The sequence below is a fragment of the Trachinotus anak genome, unplaced genomic scaffold (assembly GCF_046630095.1).
Source record: "Trachinotus anak isolate AG129_WGS33_773 ecotype Australia unplaced genomic scaffold, CSIRO_AGI_Tana_v1 ptg000025l, whole genome shotgun sequence".
NCBI classification, from domain to species: Eukaryota; Metazoa; Chordata; class Actinopteri; order Carangiformes; family Carangidae; genus Trachinotus; species Trachinotus anak.
Window position 1 is genome coordinate 8,229,188 of NW_027273876.1, and position 17,685 is coordinate 8,246,872.

At 39.1% G+C, this 17,685-nt stretch overlaps 4 protein-coding genes across 8 annotated transcripts in view; 1 reads left to right on the plus strand and 3 right to left on the minus strand.

The window, feature by feature from the left end:
* Positions 1-19: 19 nt before the first annotated feature.
* On the minus strand, positions 20-3,449 carry ppa1a (inorganic pyrophosphatase 1a). The gene is made up of 11 exons (XM_071462640.1): positions 3,264-3,449; positions 2,977-3,041; positions 2,399-2,452; positions 1,997-2,116; positions 1,819-1,905; positions 1,597-1,723; positions 1,358-1,485; positions 1,094-1,179; positions 820-889; positions 454-493; positions 20-366 (listed from the first exon to the last, which is right to left on the minus strand). Exons 1-11 carry the CDS (start codon positions 3,322-3,324, stop codon positions 338-340), a joined length of 867 nt encoding a protein of 288 aa, XP_071318741.1. The 5' UTR covers positions 3,325-3,449; the 3' UTR covers positions 20-337.
* Positions 3,450-5,673: 2,224 nt separating this feature from the next.
* lrrc20 (leucine rich repeat containing 20) lies at positions 5,674-10,028 on the minus strand. 3 transcript variants are annotated; one of them, XM_071463225.1, is made up of 5 exons: positions 10,007-10,028; positions 6,990-7,078; positions 6,576-6,725; positions 6,281-6,448; positions 5,674-6,201 (listed from the first exon to the last, which is right to left on the minus strand). In XM_071463225.1, the coding sequence occupies exons 2-5, from the start codon at positions 7,057-7,059 to the stop codon at positions 6,065-6,067; spliced, it is 525 nt and encodes a 174-aa protein (XP_071319326.1). In that variant the 5' UTR covers positions 7,060-7,078; positions 10,007-10,028; the 3' UTR covers positions 5,674-6,064. The 3 variants fall into 3 exon arrangements, with proteins under 3 accessions (XP_071319326.1, XP_071319325.1, XP_071319324.1); XM_071463224.1 differs by lacking the exon at positions 10,007-10,028 and adding an exon at positions 8,102-8,399; XM_071463223.1 differs by lacking the exon at positions 10,007-10,028 and adding an exon at positions 8,283-8,389 and having other exon boundaries at positions 5,914-6,201.
* Positions 10,029-10,630: 602 nt separating this feature from the next.
* ndr2 (nodal-related 2) lies at positions 10,631-14,566 on the minus strand. Its single transcript, XM_071461945.1, has 3 exons — positions 14,036-14,566; positions 11,547-12,325; positions 10,631-11,364 (listed from the first exon to the last, which is right to left on the minus strand). Exons 1-3 carry the CDS (start codon positions 14,298-14,300, stop codon positions 11,212-11,214), a joined length of 1,197 nt encoding a protein of 398 aa, XP_071318046.1. The 5' UTR covers positions 14,301-14,566; the 3' UTR covers positions 10,631-11,211.
* Positions 14,567-14,968: 402 nt separating this feature from the next.
* The window catches only part of pald1a (phosphatase domain containing paladin 1a), a 54,713-nt gene continuing 51,996 nt past the window's right edge, over positions 14,969-17,685 (plus strand). For 2 of the 3 annotated variants that reach the window (XM_071461941.1, XM_071461942.1), the window contains exon 1: positions 14,969-15,512. Coding sequence is in view for 1 of the 3 variants with exons in the window: in XM_071461939.1 (XP_071318040.1) it covers positions 15,688-15,846 (159 nt within the window). In the remaining 2 variants the exon portion in view is untranslated. Of the gene's footprint in view, positions 15,513-15,610; positions 15,847-17,685 lie in introns of those variants that run through there. The other variant, XM_071461939.1, reaches the window with a different exon arrangement.

The following is a 17,685-nucleotide window of genomic DNA, read 5'->3' on the forward strand; positions in this document are numbered from 1 at the left end:
AATACAATACACCATAGCGCTGGATTTAGTGTAGTTTATTATGGTGTCCTGTCAAGCCTGAAATTATGGCCTATAGCATAAATGATGAAAAAGCGTAAAAGTGCTTTCACATGGTCTGAATTTTACAAAGTGCCACAATCACACAACAAGCAGTTTTGACAATGACAGCATCAGATGACCAAGTGTGAACAAAAAAGAAAAAAAGAGAGAGAGGGGAAAAAAAACCGAAACTGGTAAAATGTGACATACAATATACATCCAATCTGTCACGTGTCACTGTGATGTAGATGGAAGGAGTGAAGTCACATCTTCATGCTTCTGTCCAGGCTTTTCCTTCCTACTTCTCATAGTAGAACCATTTGTCGACTGAAAAATGAACAAGTAGAACTGATTTTCATAGTGTAACAACATAGAGTTGCTGCAATAGAACAAATAAATGTACAAAACACCCACCTGAACTTGGAATAGGAGCTTCAGCTCCAAAAGCACATGCCTGTAAGAGTTAGTGAAATCATTAATTATGGCCTTATTAAACGCTGTCAGAAATAGCGTTGTGCATATCCTGGGAGGCATTTTTCTATTATGTGAAAGCCATGACATCCTTGCTCAGTTTGAACTAAAAACCAAAACTCAGTTGTGGATCAGTTGGATTAAACTGAAAGAAAACTGCCTTCAGCTTTTCTCTGTCTTCACTAATGATCCCCTGTTTTTGTCTGAGGGCTTGGTAGTTACCAGCTTATCATCCCTGCTCTCATTAAGGAAGGGAAGGTTGTGGAATTTTAGGCTTCTAACATGAGCGTGAAAATAAAACAGACTTACAGACTTAACCACAGCCTCTGCGTCTCCAGCTGAGCAGCAGAATGGACTGTCTGAGACGCTGGTGTTCACGCTGACACAAGAAAGAGAGAAAACAAAGAAAACAGTTCCAGCTTTAAAAGAACAAGGGACCTAGAAAGGCATATATTTGGAGACAGATAATTATCTAAAGGGCATTGTGGGAGGAAATATCTGATAACATTTCTCAGACACACATATCGGCATATACAGCTCACTGTTTGAATAATGGACTATATTCTGATTGTGAACTACTCACCAATTTAACTCGCCAGCGTTGGTCTTCTTAGAGATCAGTGCCTTCCAAAACTCATGGGTGCTCTTCACTGTTGCGATGGCAAAGTCCTGGAGAAAAAACAACACATTTTTCTTATTTACATCCTCCATGACAGCATCAATTTACAAGGAAAGGATGAAGCGGATGAGCTTAACCAAAACAGAAAAGATAAAGAACTATTAAGCGTTTTTTGATTTAATTTAACATGTTCTTGAGGAAGATTTTCAAAATACAATGCTGTGTTACCCTGTCCTTAAACTCTCCATCGAAAGCAAACTGGTTTTCAGGTTTCCCATCTGGGACCTTATATCTTTTGAACCAATCAACAGTTGCCTCCAGATATCCAGGCTTCAGTCGTCTCACGTCATCAATATCTGCAACCAGTCAACAACAAAGGAAAAGTCTAAATACAGATCAGATTTAAATGTAACTGATGGCATCATATTTGGCAGTGTGGAAAGACTTGTATTTCAGGTTATTCCTACCGTTAAAGTCGCCGGCTTCAGGATCCTCTGTATTAATCACGATGACCTTCCAGTCTGTTTCCCCCTCATCGATCAAAGCCAGAGTTCCCAAAACTTTCACTTTGATTATCTCTCCTCGTGAGCACACCTGGGAATCAAAGACACATGTTTAAAAAAAAAACCTGCCAACAGTTGGATTTATTTCTGTGTCCTTGATATCCACAAACAGATTTGATGTAGTACCTTGTTTCCTATGTCACATATATCAATAGGATCGTTGTCTCCACAGCATCCTGTGTCACTGTCCTTGTGGTTAGGGTCCTCCCATGTCTGTTGAAAGGGAAAGAAAAAGAAGATGTTTGACAGAGCAGAGACATGGTTTGGTTTCCTAGTTTTTAAATATAGCCTGGGCAGGACTTACCTGCGGGATAGCTCCATAATTCCAGATGTAACCTTTGTGAGGAAACACGTTAGCAACATAACGAAGATTCCCCTTCTTCATATCTTGTTTCAGTGGATTCAGTGGATCTTTGGTGGCAATCTGAGAAACGTGGGCACAAAGCAAATTAAGTTTATTGGTCCCCGTAAATGAAGAAGGGGGAAAATTGCCATAATTATGTAACTTGCATGATCAGTTCAGACATGACAAGGATGATTTATTGCAGTCATATCATTATTTGATAGTATAATGATAACAAAGCCATCATCTTGAGAAATGGCAATAGCAAGTACAGAAAAAGAATATGCTTCTCTATAGACTATCTACATCTTATTTTTTTTTATAAGATTACCATATTTATGGACAAATTATGTTAATACATACCTCCATCTTTGCATTTGTCCATCTTGGAACCTCCACCACAGCGTGAAATATATTCTGCGGACATACCATTTTGTTATGCTGAGCCTGAATGCTCTCGTTTTAGACACATTTCTACACGGCTTGAGGAATGCTGAAAGCAACAGCTGATGCAAAAAGTATACTGTCTAAAACGCTAAACATCCTTTTACTGCCTGTGAGACAGTGAAACTAGTGAAGCAAGTGTGCCATAGATAAATAATTTACAGCCAACAAAACACTCCAGGGGCAGTAAAATTTTGTACAAAACTTTTTTTTCATAACAGAATCATAACAGCCGTGTAATGGGCTTTCTTGAACCTGTGATGTGAACCCTTCATTTACGGATACATTTACTGAAGCCAGTTAAGGTGGCCCACAGACTGAGGCTCATACGTGGTGCTGTCTACACCTTCCTAAAGCAACAAGGACTACAAAAAATGTATCATACTGTACTTGCACAGATTCAGATTGTGATCCCGAAGGAGCACAAATTTGGCTCTATTTTTTTCCCCACGAGTCTAACAGAAGTCATGGAGAACTAACAGACACTTGATGCTTACCTCGGCTTCATTTGCGTAGATGGGTACGTCATGGAACGGAGAGATGTATTTACCCTCAGAGTTTTCTGTGTAAAGAAAACTGTGCATTTTAGCTCTTCATTTATTATTCATTTATTCTTTAGCATAAATGAAAATTCAAGACCATAAGCAACTAAAAAGTTCATAAAACTATATGACTACAGGTCATATAACTATTACAGCAGCTACTTGTTCAAACAACTATTACACTATGCACAATCCATGAAGGGACTATTTCCCTCCAAGACACAAAGTAGTTCATTGCTTACTGAAAAACACCCTGTACTCCTGGGTGTTGGGCCTGCCCCTCTCCTCGATGGTGAAGCTCATGTCTGTTGTTGGTTTCAAACTCACCCTCTGTCGTCTGTGCACTAACTCAAGAGGACTAAGCAAATCCTGAGTGACAGGCAGTCATTGAGGCAGAGGAGCAGACATGCGCACTGCTTAAGGTTAGAGACCTGACAACTGCCTGCATGTGACAACAGAGCTGCTGTATGAAGAGTGTAAAGGCCAGATGACAGAGATATACTGGCTTCTGTTTGTCTCTTTACACTTTTCTGGATTTGGATCACATCCAAGACTGGCATCCATAGCCAACACGAATAAACAAAGCTCTGGGAGAAGCAGAATTTCTCCGAATAGTAATCAACAGCTAATCCTTTGTCATTGCTACTTCTCCATGCTGCAGCATGATGTGAAGTTTCTACCTTCTTTCTTTGCATGTGAAGTGATTTGTTTTCCATTTCCCTGTTGTAAGCTGTGGCCCTTGAGAGCTCTTTTCAGACAAAAACAGATGGAGCTGACTGGTGTTAGCTGTAAACCTATTACGAAAGCAGGATTAGGTGGCGTACCCAAGTCGTGACTTCTTGCCTCCGGAGTTTCACTGTAACTATTTGATAACATACTTATGGGGCCAATTTCAGGAACAATTTGTATAAATTATTTAACTTATTGACTTAGTTTATATTTAATTTAAATTAAAAAAAAACTTTTAAAAACAGGTAGCAGGTTATTCTGAAGGTGACAGATGGCATTTTATGGTCCTTGCTGAATCCAAAACCAAGAAACCAAGAAACCAAGTAAACTTGCTGAAACCAAGTAAATCTACATTTGTTTAGGAGCTATTGCTCCAATGCTTTTTGTTTTTTGCTGTAATTTTTTTATGTAAAAGTAGAGTATTGGTGTATTTGACCACCAACTGAAATGCATTTCATTCATAATGCTGTATAGCTAATACAGAAGCTAATTTACATGACTTTTTGCACCATTACAAAAGGAACCAAAGGGGGAAAAAAGAACACTTAATGTGTATTATATTATTATATTAATAATATTATTATTCAATCTCATTATTTGGAGAAGTTGTTACCTATTTAGTGTAACTAAAACACATGCAATACATACAAATACACCTCCTGCTGTGAAGATAATCAAAATTCATGTCTTAGCGAGCCAAATATCTATACCTGTAGACTACTGAAAAACGGCTGTAGTTTTCACTGGTATATGGATGATTAAAGTGATTCAGATTGCAGCATGATGCACAATGCAAGGTCACAGTCAGAAGTCATGTGACGCTGTAAGCCTGCAGCCCTGTTGGCCAGGAGACATTCTCCTTTGGCTGGCTTGTGAGTGTAAGAGCTTGGCATGCTCTTTTTGCATTTTTGAAGTCTTGTACACAGAAAAAGGACAAAAAATAATCTGGTCATTAGTGAACTCCTTGTACAGTATATCATAATACCAACACCCTCTTGTGTTAATATGACAGAAAGACTCCAGTCTGCCCAAACATCAGCTTAAATGGTCCAGAATCAGCAGTGGTGCTATTTAAAGAATGCCTGGAAAAGTCTGAGCAAAATACTTTTAATCGCTCCACTATGGCCCAGTCTCTGTTATCTGCAGCATTCTTTACAGATGGAGGATTTAAGAGCTTGTTCAGCACTTACGCTGCCATCTGTACTTTCTCTTGCCTACTAAAACAAGCCTCTGTGGTGACCAGGTAGTTTCAGAATTGAGCAATTCGCTGGTCTCTCAAACTGATTTTGTTCTATGTTATGAGCCAAACCTTTGATCCCAGAGCATGTGTGAGGATGAGCTACAGGAGAACATGTACCCACCACCATAAATACAGTTCAAATGTATGATCATCAGCCAAATTGATTCCAACTTTTAAAGCAACTGTCTTCTTCATTTGGAAGAAATAATGTGAACTATAAGTTACTGAGAAAACTAGACCTGAAAAAAATTATCAACTGATTAATAGAAAATTAATCAACATCTATGTAATAACTGATTAATCTTATAAAAGATTTATCAAGCCAATCACTGTATAGTCACAGCCTCTGAAATGATGATTTGCTGCTTTTCCATGTTTTCTATTGCAGTCCAATGAATACTTTTGGGTTCTATACTGTTGGTTGTGCAAAACAACCAACTTGAAGGCATCATCTTGGGCTGAAGGAATTATTTCACTCTTCTGACATTTTGTAGACTTTTGTTTATCAAGAAAATAATTGAAAATAATTGTAAAGTGCAGCCCTAAATAAAATATACAGCAACTGAAGCTGAATTCAGCTCAAGCTATGTGTGTCTTCAGCCTAGCATAATAAATCAAAAATTCATTTCACATAGTCTCAGCAATAAATGAGTCACCCAGTGAAAAATAATGAAACAATGATGCATGTTTCCTCCATGTAAGCTTTAATTTAAAAACACATTTTTATACTATCAAAAGTAATAAATAAGTAATTGCAAGTATCTCAGCTGAGACAAAAAAGGTCAAATGGTGCATAAAGATGGATAGATTTTATCTCCAAATATCAACTTCAGCCCTTTGCAATTCAAACAAAGGCCAAAGTAGATGCCACGGGGCGTGGGCAGCAGCAAGAAGTAAAAACTCAAGCAAGGAGGATCTTTACACACCTCTGTGCTTGTTTCTTGTACAGCATTGTGATATCTTCAAGTATTATGTTTTTTCTCATCTCTCAGGCACACAAAAGCATCCAACTGAAGTAGTTAAAGGCACACAGCATGCATTCTATATGTGGTGAAATATCATTTAAGACATCCTCTAGGACTCTGTTGTGGACAAAATGTCAAATTTGTAGGAAGACTGCAGAGCAGACTGAGTGTTTGAGTCCAAGGGGTTTGACTTCACATTCAGCCACTTCAGTGCCGGCATGGCACACAACTTCTCCATGGGAAGTTCTGTAGGAAAGAAAACATGAAACACAGAATAAACTGAAGCTCTTTCTCCACACAACAAGCATTAAAATGTTATTCTTACCAGTGATGCTGTTTCCCTCCAGGTTAATCTTCTCCAGCGTGGCTATCTCAGTAAGCTTGCTTGGGAAGATGGAGAAGCTGTTATTTGCCAGATTGATGCTGGTCAAATGCTCCATTTCTCCCACGGCGTCGGGCAGTTTGGTGAGAACATTGCCATGCAGGTCCAGTTCTGCAAAGTATTTCAAGACACAAGTAAATCAAGGGGTCACTTGCCTGTTCTTCTGTCAGAGCATGAAGACATTCTGTGGATTTGGATTCATGGATCAAATAGCTGTGGTGTATTTATTATCCACTACCTCTCAGCTGAGTGAAAGTTGAGAAGAACTTGCTGGAAAGTGCCTTCATCTCATTGTCAGCCAGCGTGATAACACGGATGTTTTCTGAGACACTCCTCAGGACCTTGAACACACCGTCTGGGAAAGAAATGAGCTTGCAGTTTGACAGATCTGCAGAGAAGAAAAACACAATTATGAGATTATCAAGCATTAACACAGCAGGGTGATGTTGAATATCTATAATTAACAAACACTGTGGGATTTGAATTTATGGTTACATGAGCAAACAAATGTAAGTCTTTGTCACCATCTGCTGGTGAAATCTGAAATAGCATCAATCACAATACTGAATCAGAGCAATTCATTCATTTGCTATGAAAGTGCAGGATGAGGGAGTAAGGGACAAAAGAGAAAGATGTGTGAATGGGGTCTTACCCAAATTATCTTTCCCCTCCTCTACAGTTGCATTAATCCTCCGGGCCACATTTGCAACTGCCTCAGCCATTTCTCTGCAGTAAGTGTTCCTAAGGGTCATACAACAATACACTTACACATACTTTTTTTTTTTAAATGAGATGTATGACAGGCAAATAATATATTAAAAAATAATGACAGTATACTATTACAAATGTTTCTCTCTTTATGCAATTACCACACTACTACACTGAGTCAAAAACAAGTTAGTATATGTTCTTAGGCTTTGCATGTGTCCTAGTTCTCTTACCACATAATGTGGAAGAAGTACTAAAATCATTCAGTGGATAGCAATCCAACAATGAAAATACATACAAATAAAAAAGAAACAAAAATACTTATTTTGAAGAAACGCACCTGTCAGAAAGTTTTGGAACTGACAATTCATGAAACATTAAAATAATTACTGAATCGTAGTCAATCAAAGATAATGACAATCTATAATCTGGAGGATTTTTATGCTGTCACTGAACTTTTTATGCTAGGGCTGCATCATTGTTTTGTCTATAAAATGTAAAAAAAACAGTGAAAAATGCAAATTTGTCAGACGAAGACTCCAAAAGCCACAGATATTCAGTTTACAGTGATAAAAAAAAACAAAACAAGTTATAACTGGAACTGGAACCAGGGAATGGTTTGGCTGTTTTGCTTAAAAATGACTTTGATTATCAGAACAGTTGCCAAGTATTTTTTCTGTTGATCAACTAATTGACTATTGGTTGCAGCTCTACTTTCAGTTGGAGGATCCTGCAGTTAGTGAGTCCATGAAACACTGAAAACATTTACTCTCATCATTCACTACAGTCGTTATTAAAACGTACTAAATCCTTAAAATGGAAATAGCGAATAACCCAAAAGTTGAAACCACAGCACCACTGAACTGGACCTGGTTGCCATTAACAGCCACATTTCCGACCAAGTACGTACATGTTAATGTAAAATAAGCTTTAGCCTTACTGTACCACAACCCTACACTGTCGGATTAATACAAATGCAGCCTGTTGAGCTATAGATGGTCAATTAGCCACTACTTCATAAGCGTTTCATTAAAAAGTCACTAGGAAGCCACTTACCCGGACTAGACACTGCTGTTACAGAGCCTGGCAGCTGCCAGCGTTAGCTAGCGTTAGCTACAAGCAGCTCAACCGCAGTCTAATTTGGTTTGCGTGTATTTTCAGCCGCGGGAGAAAGCAGTTCACCCTTAAATATTCCCGAAATGCATCGGAAAGGTAATACCCGCGGGCAGCAACTCACATGGCAAACAAGAGAAGCGTGGCTGCTTCTCGATATCATTAGCATGAATTAGCTTCAGGCTGCTAGCAAACGGCCCACTAGTAAACATGTCAGTTTGCAGACAGCGCAGCTCGACCAGAGTTCAGAGTTCAACTGCAGTAAGAAGCAAAATAAGCATCAGTGCTTCTGCCAGTTAAATTAGTTTACATCCATGTCTGTCCAGATCTGTCGCTAAGAATAAATTAAATTAAATTGAGTTATATTAATTAACAAACAAATATTTAAATGTTATTTATTCAAATGAATTAAAGTGGGTTACATTAATGAAATGAAATAGATTATATGAAATTAGTTTTGATTAAATTAATTATTTTTGTGCTGCCAGGGGTCTCAATCAAAACAATAACAGAAGACAGCGTTTGGTGACATTGTTAAGGAGTATGGGATCATGGGAGTTGTCTTCACCACCACTCCCATCACTGTAGTCAGCTTCTCCTGGTTGGGATTTCTTCACTGTTATTTGTTCAGGAGGTTTTTATTGGTAGCTGAATCATCTGCAGAGCCCCCTTCTCTTCAAAACAAATGATTGATTGATTGATTTTAGGCAAAAAAATTAAGTTGAGCCAACTCAATTTCTGGAAATTATTTATTTTTCCCCCAAAATGGATTAACAAAGTATTTTTCTGTATATGTATTTAAAATGTTTTATGAGGTCACATTGACGTTGATGTTTGAACCTGAATTCAAATGGACGTTCTTGCCTAAAATGAAGACAGGATATCCCGTTCAAGAGAATGGGACAGACGGATGACCGGATGGCTGGACAGGCAAGCCGAAAACATAATGCCTCTGCCCAAGGCTGTTGCTGGTGTTGAGGTATAAAAAAAACACAGCTACATATTATTTAAAAAATATGTGTCAGTCGGTCAACATTAGGTATTAATTTTGTAATCATATTCAGAAGTTTCATGCCTGAATTCTGCTTTTTAAAATAGGAGTTTTTTGCACTGAGCATCTTTAAGAGACATGTAGAAAATATCTTTAGTCTTAAGTCTTTAATCTTGAGTTATATCTCAGTTGATGAAGGCTACAATTAACAATAATTTTCATTATTAATTCATCTGCAGTGTATTCTAAATTACAACTAGAAACTAAGGTGATATCTTCATCGGTTTTGTCTGACCAACAGTTCAAATCCCCGAATATATTAAATTCGCAATCATATACGACTAACAAAAGCAGAAAATGCTCACATCTGAGAAGCTGAAACAAGAGAATGTTGACATTTTTCTCCTTATCTTTGCTTGGAAAATGACTCAAACAATTAATTATCAAAACAGTTACAGATTGATTTTTGATTAATCAACATACAGCCCTGTCATGGCTTGATTTTCAATTAATGTCTCAATTAACTGTTTAGTATGTAAAACATCAGAAAACTGTGAAATTAAATCAATAATATCTAATAATATAAAATTCTTATCACAATTTTGCAAAGCTCAAGGTTATGCCCTCAGATGTCTTGTTTTGTCCCAACAATAGTCCAAAACCCAAAGAGATTTCATTTACTATCATGTTCGAATTAAGGAATAGCAACAAATGTGGCATTTTTGCTTTGAAAATGATCTTCAAAATAAATGCTGATTTAAATTTCTGTTGATCCACTGATCGTAGCAGCTCTAATATATTTTAAATTATTACGATTTTTTTTCCATATTCGCCTGAGGCTGAGATTGTTGTCTTACCTCTGAGTCCCGATCCACTATTCCCAGTTTGTCCACTGCTGTGGTCATGACTCTGGCAAATTCCTGGTCAGTCAGTGTATTTTCAAAGGATCTGAATACAATGAGCCCCCTGGCTTCAGAAGAATAGAACTTAGTTTTGCATTGTTACAACTAGCAGCCACTTCACAGTATTTGCTGGATATTACTCTGCTATACAGAGCTTTATTTTGAATTAGTGAACATCAGTGGACTTTGGCTATGACTCACTGTGAATGACTGAAACCGAGTGAAACTAGAAAAATCTGCCTCCTCTGATGTGCCTGTTCTTTTGTATCACGCACAGTAGTTCCAGATAAATATGCCAGTGATCCAAGCAGGGACGTACTGTTACATGTTGTGGATATGTTTGCAGCTATTTTGTGTTTATATTGTGTCACAACAGCATAAAACAAACCAGACAGTCCAGAGAAAGCTGTGCTATTAGACCAGACTACAAGACATACTTGCTGCTGAGGACATATTTTGATTGGTACCAAAAAGCAGGTAAAGGTTTGATATTGAGCCGTAGTGCTGAAAATAAGCTTGGACAGTATTCTTGCATTTGAACTGGTTAAGTTTTATAAAATATAGCCCCCCACTATTATATAACTTTCCTATGTTCATATGCCAAAAAAAGTTCAGTTTAAGTAATAAAACATAACAAAATACATACTCCATGTGCTAAATGTACATAAATACAACTTTCTTTAATATTTACAATAAATATACATTAGTTTAGAGTTACACAAATGGTAATGTACAATAAAACAGTGCTGGAATATTCAATCACATTGCCATTTTGTGTTTACATTGATGAAATTGATAAGTTAAGGAGAATAAACTTTTACATTAGATTGTGACAACTGCACACACCTGGAGGGCAAGATGCTGCTGTACTGTTTGTCTTTCAGTACGTCTTAAAACGACAATGTTTTCCTTCGATACCAGAGCTCACATCACAAATTAAAGTTGTGTCTCTGCACATAGATCAGCTACAATCTTTCCGTGTACAGTGAAAAATTTCAAAGAGCTTTTTCATTCTGGCTAAGTGTTTTCTTTTGTTTTTCAGAAACGGGTTGCTTCTGTACAGCATTTTTGTGCTGTTATGCTGCTCAGCAACACACAACGCAACAACACAGGTCATGCTTAGTGGGGGGTGGGGGGGTGGGGGGGGGGGGTTTCAGCTGTCACTGGCAGCCACACTCATCCACAATCATGTCTTCGTGATGTCGAAGGAGCATTTCTCCATTTTCGTAGTACAGCATGCTTAATGGACTCATTTTGGTTGGGGCACAGCAGGGTGATGCCACTCTGTCAGGGTGATAATGTCTCAGTAAACTCTGGAAAAGGAAGAGACAAAACAGAGAATTTTGTTATATAGAATTTAAACCAGTTAACTTAACTTATTCTATTACATAAACTCTCTCTTGTACAAATACAGAAGTTCATGCAGGGATCTTCTGCTGAATGCAGCATGAATATAGACAGATAGATTGATAGAGAGATAGGCTGTAATACCCACCTGCATATAAGCATGATTTGTTGGATTTAGGTCTTCTCCTAAAGGACCAGGGCAGGAACCTTCACAACGGTAGGCGTTATACCTTTTAGGAAAGATGATCCAGGACCCCCAGCCTATTTGGTTAAAGTCTACATGCAGGTCAACTCTGCGACAGAGAGGTTTTTCACTCCCTCTTTTGGACACCTGCAGGCTTCTCACTGTTTGTTCTCTCTGGCCCCGTTTGCTCCTGCGCCTCTTTGGCCAGCGGGCCTTTTTGATTTCAGCGGGGGACAAGAACTTGGATTGTTCAGCTGTATGAAGTAAGCTTGCTTTGGCCTTTGAGTTTTCATCTGAGCCAGTGTGTGAAAAGATGACCAGCAAGGCTCGGTCACTAACATCCTGCTCACTCCTTGGGCTCGCCACATAGACGGGATCGGGAAGTGACAGGCCTCTCTTTGTCTTTACCATTTTCCTTCTTCTTGATACGGTTTTGTGGTGAATTCTTTCTGTCGATTTTTGTCTGAGCCAGTCCAAGAGAGGACTTGTCATATTGAACACTTTCCAGCTCTGTGATGAAGTGACCAGTGATGATTCAGTGAGCAGCCCCACCAGCTGCTGTTCTTGGCAGCGCTTGTGCGTATGGCATGCCTGGCCATGGTGATAGACCTCCACTGAGATGTTGTAAGTGCTCGGTGTCCGAGGGAGCCTGATTCTCAGCTCTGCTGCCTGGATCTGCTTGTCAGCCAGCAGGGTTTGGAGGTCAAAGGTTGCAACCCAGCGCCTGTGTCTGTACGTCAAACCTAATGAAGTGAAAAGAGAAAGATTAGCATCATTAGGGTTCACACTTTATCACATAGCTTATCATTAGTGGACATTATGGTAAAATCAGGATGAATATCAAAATCATGACAAGTATTTTAAACTGATATGACACCAAATTAATGAATGCACCAGTGGGCTTTGCAGTGCAAGCAGAATCCACCTGTTAAAGAAAAATTGAACACCTGCTGCATATTGAAGGCACTGTACTAAAATAAATACAACCTGTTAAATACTATATTAAAGTTGAGGTAACCTGTTCACGTCTCCTTCAGTGATGTAAGATTTGCTCTTGGAAATACTGCTAAAGCAATATAATTGCTATTTCTGTCTCTGCAGCAAGCTTAAATTAATCTCAACAGGTGGACAGTGGGAGTAAGATTGGGTGATATGATTACATACAACCTGAGAAGATATCAAGGAGGTTTTTTTTAATACAGTTTGTGCCAGTGTTGCTGTTTTTAATACAACATTTTAATGGACATTTCTACTGTTGTACTGTCATCTACATCATGGTATAAAACTGTATCTATATCACCCAGCAATGCATAGTGGTAAAAACTGTACTCCAGATATAATACATGCTTTTATTATCATACAAAACCTATAAAATTAGTCTTAATGGTGGGATCCTGCTAATGGTCTTATAATAAGTGCAACTTTGGGGGTAATTACAGGTATGATTTATGTTATATGTAGATCCATGTAGGTCCAATCACTTCTTTTGTCCTGCAAAGTGAGGTGCAGGGAAAATAATAAATAAAAAATATAACTGCTTTTGATAACTTATATTCTAGCTTGTATTGATATAAATTTCAGTGAATTTAAGTTGTAAGGCCTCAGAAAAAAAAAAAATCCAGTCATTGTCCCAGTGCACCACAACATGTGCTGCACCCACATCTGTAATGGCAGAGGGGGTGGGGGTGGGGGGGTTCATTGTGATTCAATGAACAGGTGTGGTTCAAATTCATCTAAAGGATTAAAGCGTTTTAAACATTCAACTTCTGCATTGTCCAGTGCATTGGCCCATTTACTGCAGCTGGACTGTTGATCAAAAGTGCAAACCACCCTCTATATTAATCCACTCAAAGCAAACACCCGAAACCAATCATTTAACACGTCTCTGCCCGTCCTGGCTTCTGCATATCCTCAGTCAGACAAACAGGTAATAACTCTAACACCTAGCAGCGATGTGAAATTGGATTCAGCAGCGGGGAGGGCTGTCCTCTGATGGCTGCTTGTGTCACCATTAAATCCCGAGCTCTAATCTAATCAAGCCAAGTGTGAAAAAGAACTGAGGGAAGTTGTTGATTTGACCTAACAAGAGATTTGTATAGGGGGATGTCTGGCGAGATATCTAATCAACATCACCTATTTAAGAAAAAAAAGAGGTTTGCTTTGAGAATTAGACAGAAAACCGGCCTTTTCACACGCTGATCCCTGCGTGGTTATTCACCCCCTGAGCGGGATGTGGATTGAAACCCTCTGAGGTCGTCTGGCACGCAGCTTTGACAGGACATCTCTTGAGCCAAAAAAAAAACAAAAAAAAAAAAACACTAACATTTAAGAGAGGAGAGATCTGAGTCTGCGCGGAGCTACTGAAGTTTAAGGAATAAATACAGTTTGCCATCATCTTGTTTCCCTTCTCACTTGTTTTTTTTTTTTTTGTAGAATAATCAACCAAATCTTACTTTTCGCCATCACACTCTTCACGGTGTCTGCTTGCTTTGCGGCATCTTGCTCCATGGTGACCACCGGCCTGGAGAAGTTGGACTTGAAATTCCTGTAGAGGTGCATCATGTAGGTCGGCAGGTGATACCCGGTCGATCGGTCCACGACGGACAGACGCTGCGGCGGCCTCATGTAAGCTCCATCTCTGGGCTTATGGATCCCCTGAGCCAGCAGCACCAGCAGAGATGCGTGCAGCGCGACGCCCAGAGCTCCCAGTGAGCGCATGTTTTAGGCCGGTTAATGACAAATTCCTCCACCGGGAGATTAGGGGTGTCTTATATACCCTCACCCACCCCCTTTCATGTTTAACAAGTAGCTGAGAACATTAAAGGAAATTGACATGCGTCCTCAAGACTTGTTACCTGAACAGCTCATCATCCATTCACTTGGTAATGAGGCGCCCGGGTGCGTGTTTACAAGGAGCGCAACTTTTTGTTTGCGCCATGATCTTCGGGCTCCTGCAGCCCGATTCCCCATCCGTGGACTAATTGTTTCAGCTATTTGGCTTACACTAATTGTTAGCCTTTCCCATAGTGTAATGCAGTCTACTACATACCGTCTGAAATGGACTATAGGGAGAAGGACTAATTAAACATTACAAACATTAACATAAAAAGACGTCGGAACATCTCTCAGTAGTCAATATTATCAGGATTATAAATAATACTTATAGCACATGCCCCGGCTTGGTGCAAGTTCTCTAGATATTAGTAGCCTAGAACTATAGGTTAATGTGCCTTTAAGGCTTCTAACAGGCACATAAAGATAAAAGATGAGAAAAAGATGTGAGGACAACCACAAAATAAGATAAGGTCAATGAACATCTTTATTGACATCAGGCCCAGCAGGGTCAAATTAAACAGGAAACGTCGCTATCTATCTTTATCATATTTAACTTCCTGAGGCTCAGTGTTCATAACAGAGTTTAGAGCCGATATGTATAATTTTTGTCACCTTGCCATACTTTTTCACATCGTTATGCTTATAATGCTACCATACAAAGTTTCTACAGAAGCTTAAGGTGGTGGATCATTGGTGTGTGCATAATAACATAAAACTGATTTGAAAATGACTGTGTTTTTCAAGCTGTCCTCTGAAGCTACAGAACAGCAGTGACCTTTAGTGCCACAAAGCTCAGTAATTCATATTTTAAACAATAAAAGACTTGCTAATATTTTGGTTAGAGAGACTCGCAGAGAGCATCCGAGGATGACCACAGACTGCGCATGCGCCGCCCGTCTCTATTCACATAGCGAAATCCTTCTCCTCGTAAATTTTCCCGAGAAAGGACCAAAAAAAAAAAAAAAAAAAAAAAAAAACCAGTGAATGTTCTTTCCAGCGGTGTGAACAGAAAGCGGTGCAGCTCGGCTACATCCTCCACTCCGGACGAACCGAGCTCTGGACACATGTTCTCTGCAGACGCTTTGTGCTGAAATGGTGAGTAGCTTTAAAGTTTACGGTTGCTGTTGCACGAACTACGGCAGCCCAAAAGTGGACACCGAGTCTAACAGAGTCTTTATTCCCTCATCGGCTGTGCATTATAAATACTCGCAGCAGAGCGTTTTGACTGTAGCTGAAGGTTTTTTTTTTTCATAAAGTGCTTGTGCGGCTGATGGGGCATACATGTGCTTGGCACCCCCCCCCCCCTCTCTCCATGCCTGCAGTGCATTGTGCAGTATGTGCGCCGCATTCAGTCAGGGATTTGTTCACAAGCGACGAAGGAAAACAGGAAAAAAAACGGGGGAATAGTCTCCTTAGGTTGGTGCCCATCGTTAGGTAAACGCACATAAACAAGCACGTTTTCACAAAAGGTCCATTTATGCCGCACTTCATATTTTTTTCTTTAAAAACACTGTAGCGTCTTTATTTTTGCGGTGATGCGCAGCACGTAGTGGTGGTGGTGAAAAATGATTTCTGCATGATTAAAGTCACACTCTTAGACCTTTTTATATCAATTCCCCCCCCCCCCCCCGCAAGCAATGACCTTGCATCTATTAATTGTGGTATTTTGAGATATGTTGGCTCTCGAAAGACCCAAAACAAATACTTCTACACATGCATAAGATTGATAGCAAATGCATAATATAGAGATCCAGAAAATATTTTTATGTACTTGTTGTGTAAGAAAATAGTTACTTATTAGTTTAATCACTAAAGGAAACTTGTTTACAAAGAAACGTGGACTCCAGAGGTCAAAAATGAACATACAGGCTTAAATCTATTGTAAAATACCCACAGACTAAATCTCAATGACAGGAAATCTTTAAGCATTTGTGCTGCACAATGAACATACTTTATTTGTGTATTTTAAAGGGGTACACTCCCACTTTTGGATTGCAAGTCACTTAGGACAAAAACATCAGCAAAATAATTGTAATATAATGTTAAAGCTAACATATGTCAGCAGCTCATAGGTGGAAAAAAAAAAAAAGGATTTTTAAACTGGAGTGTATTTTGAATGCAATGCAGAGGCAAGTTTTTTTTCCTCTAATCCTAAATGTCCACAGTCATGATCAAGATTCATGAACTGTACCAAGACATGTTCTATAGTGCAGTAAGACAAAGCACATGATGCCCTTTGATGTGTTATGGTCCCGGCTCTTGTTTGATTTAGTCCGTCCAGCTGGGATCAGTCGCCTCTCCTCGTATCACTTTACCTCACTTACATCCTGGGGGAAGACAGAAACTGGCCCTTGACAACCGAGAGCACAGATCAAACCGCGAGCATCACAATTAATCAAGAGTGAGAGCATGAAACTCCTCAGTGAATGAACACCTGGATCATAAATGATTGAGCTGTTTATGCTTGGTCTATCTTGATAAGAGGCATTGAGCAGAAACTTCACTCCTCCCAGGCTTCACTTGAAAAGTTGCTGATTTTTTTTGTTGTGAAATGTTGTTATGGCTCATGGTTTTATTATGAATTATTTATAGGGATATTGATTGGGAATTCATGAACTAGATGTGGGGTTTCTTTGGGCAAGTTAATCCCCCCTAAAACCCAAGGGAATGCTTTAATAAACACGAGACAGAGTTGATTTTCTCTGTAATTTCAGTCCCATAAAAGATTTTAAAGCCTGATTGTTTTGATCCTAATCCGCAGCCTTTAGAGTCTCTGTGAACTTGCGCCAAGTCACTGTATCAACACCTGTTTGGAGTTGAGTTGATATAGTTGTCATAAGATAATGAACATCTGTGTCCCACTGACCAGAAATCTTGTGTACACGCCTGAGTGCACTGGATAATTTGAACCACAAGGTGTCACATTTGATCGCTGCTCTCAGGAGAATATTGTATGTCCCACAAAATTGGTCCCTTTGGGTTTTTAATTCATTGTAATTTTAGCTTCTCAGGAGCTGTCGGGTTTGTCAATACATTTTTTTATCATGGCTATTATTCATAAAGGAAAAAATGATGCAGTGATGCTCCCATGCTGCTGAAAAGACATTGAAGACATCATATTGAATCTTTAGTTTTTGTGAGAGTTTGAGTTATTTTTCAGCTCTATCATGCTCATTCTGCTCCAAGGAGCTCAGTTGTAGCCCAGGTGAAATATTTCCCTTTACTATCTCTTCCTTTCCTGTTCCTGTTACAAGGCTTTTAGCAAATT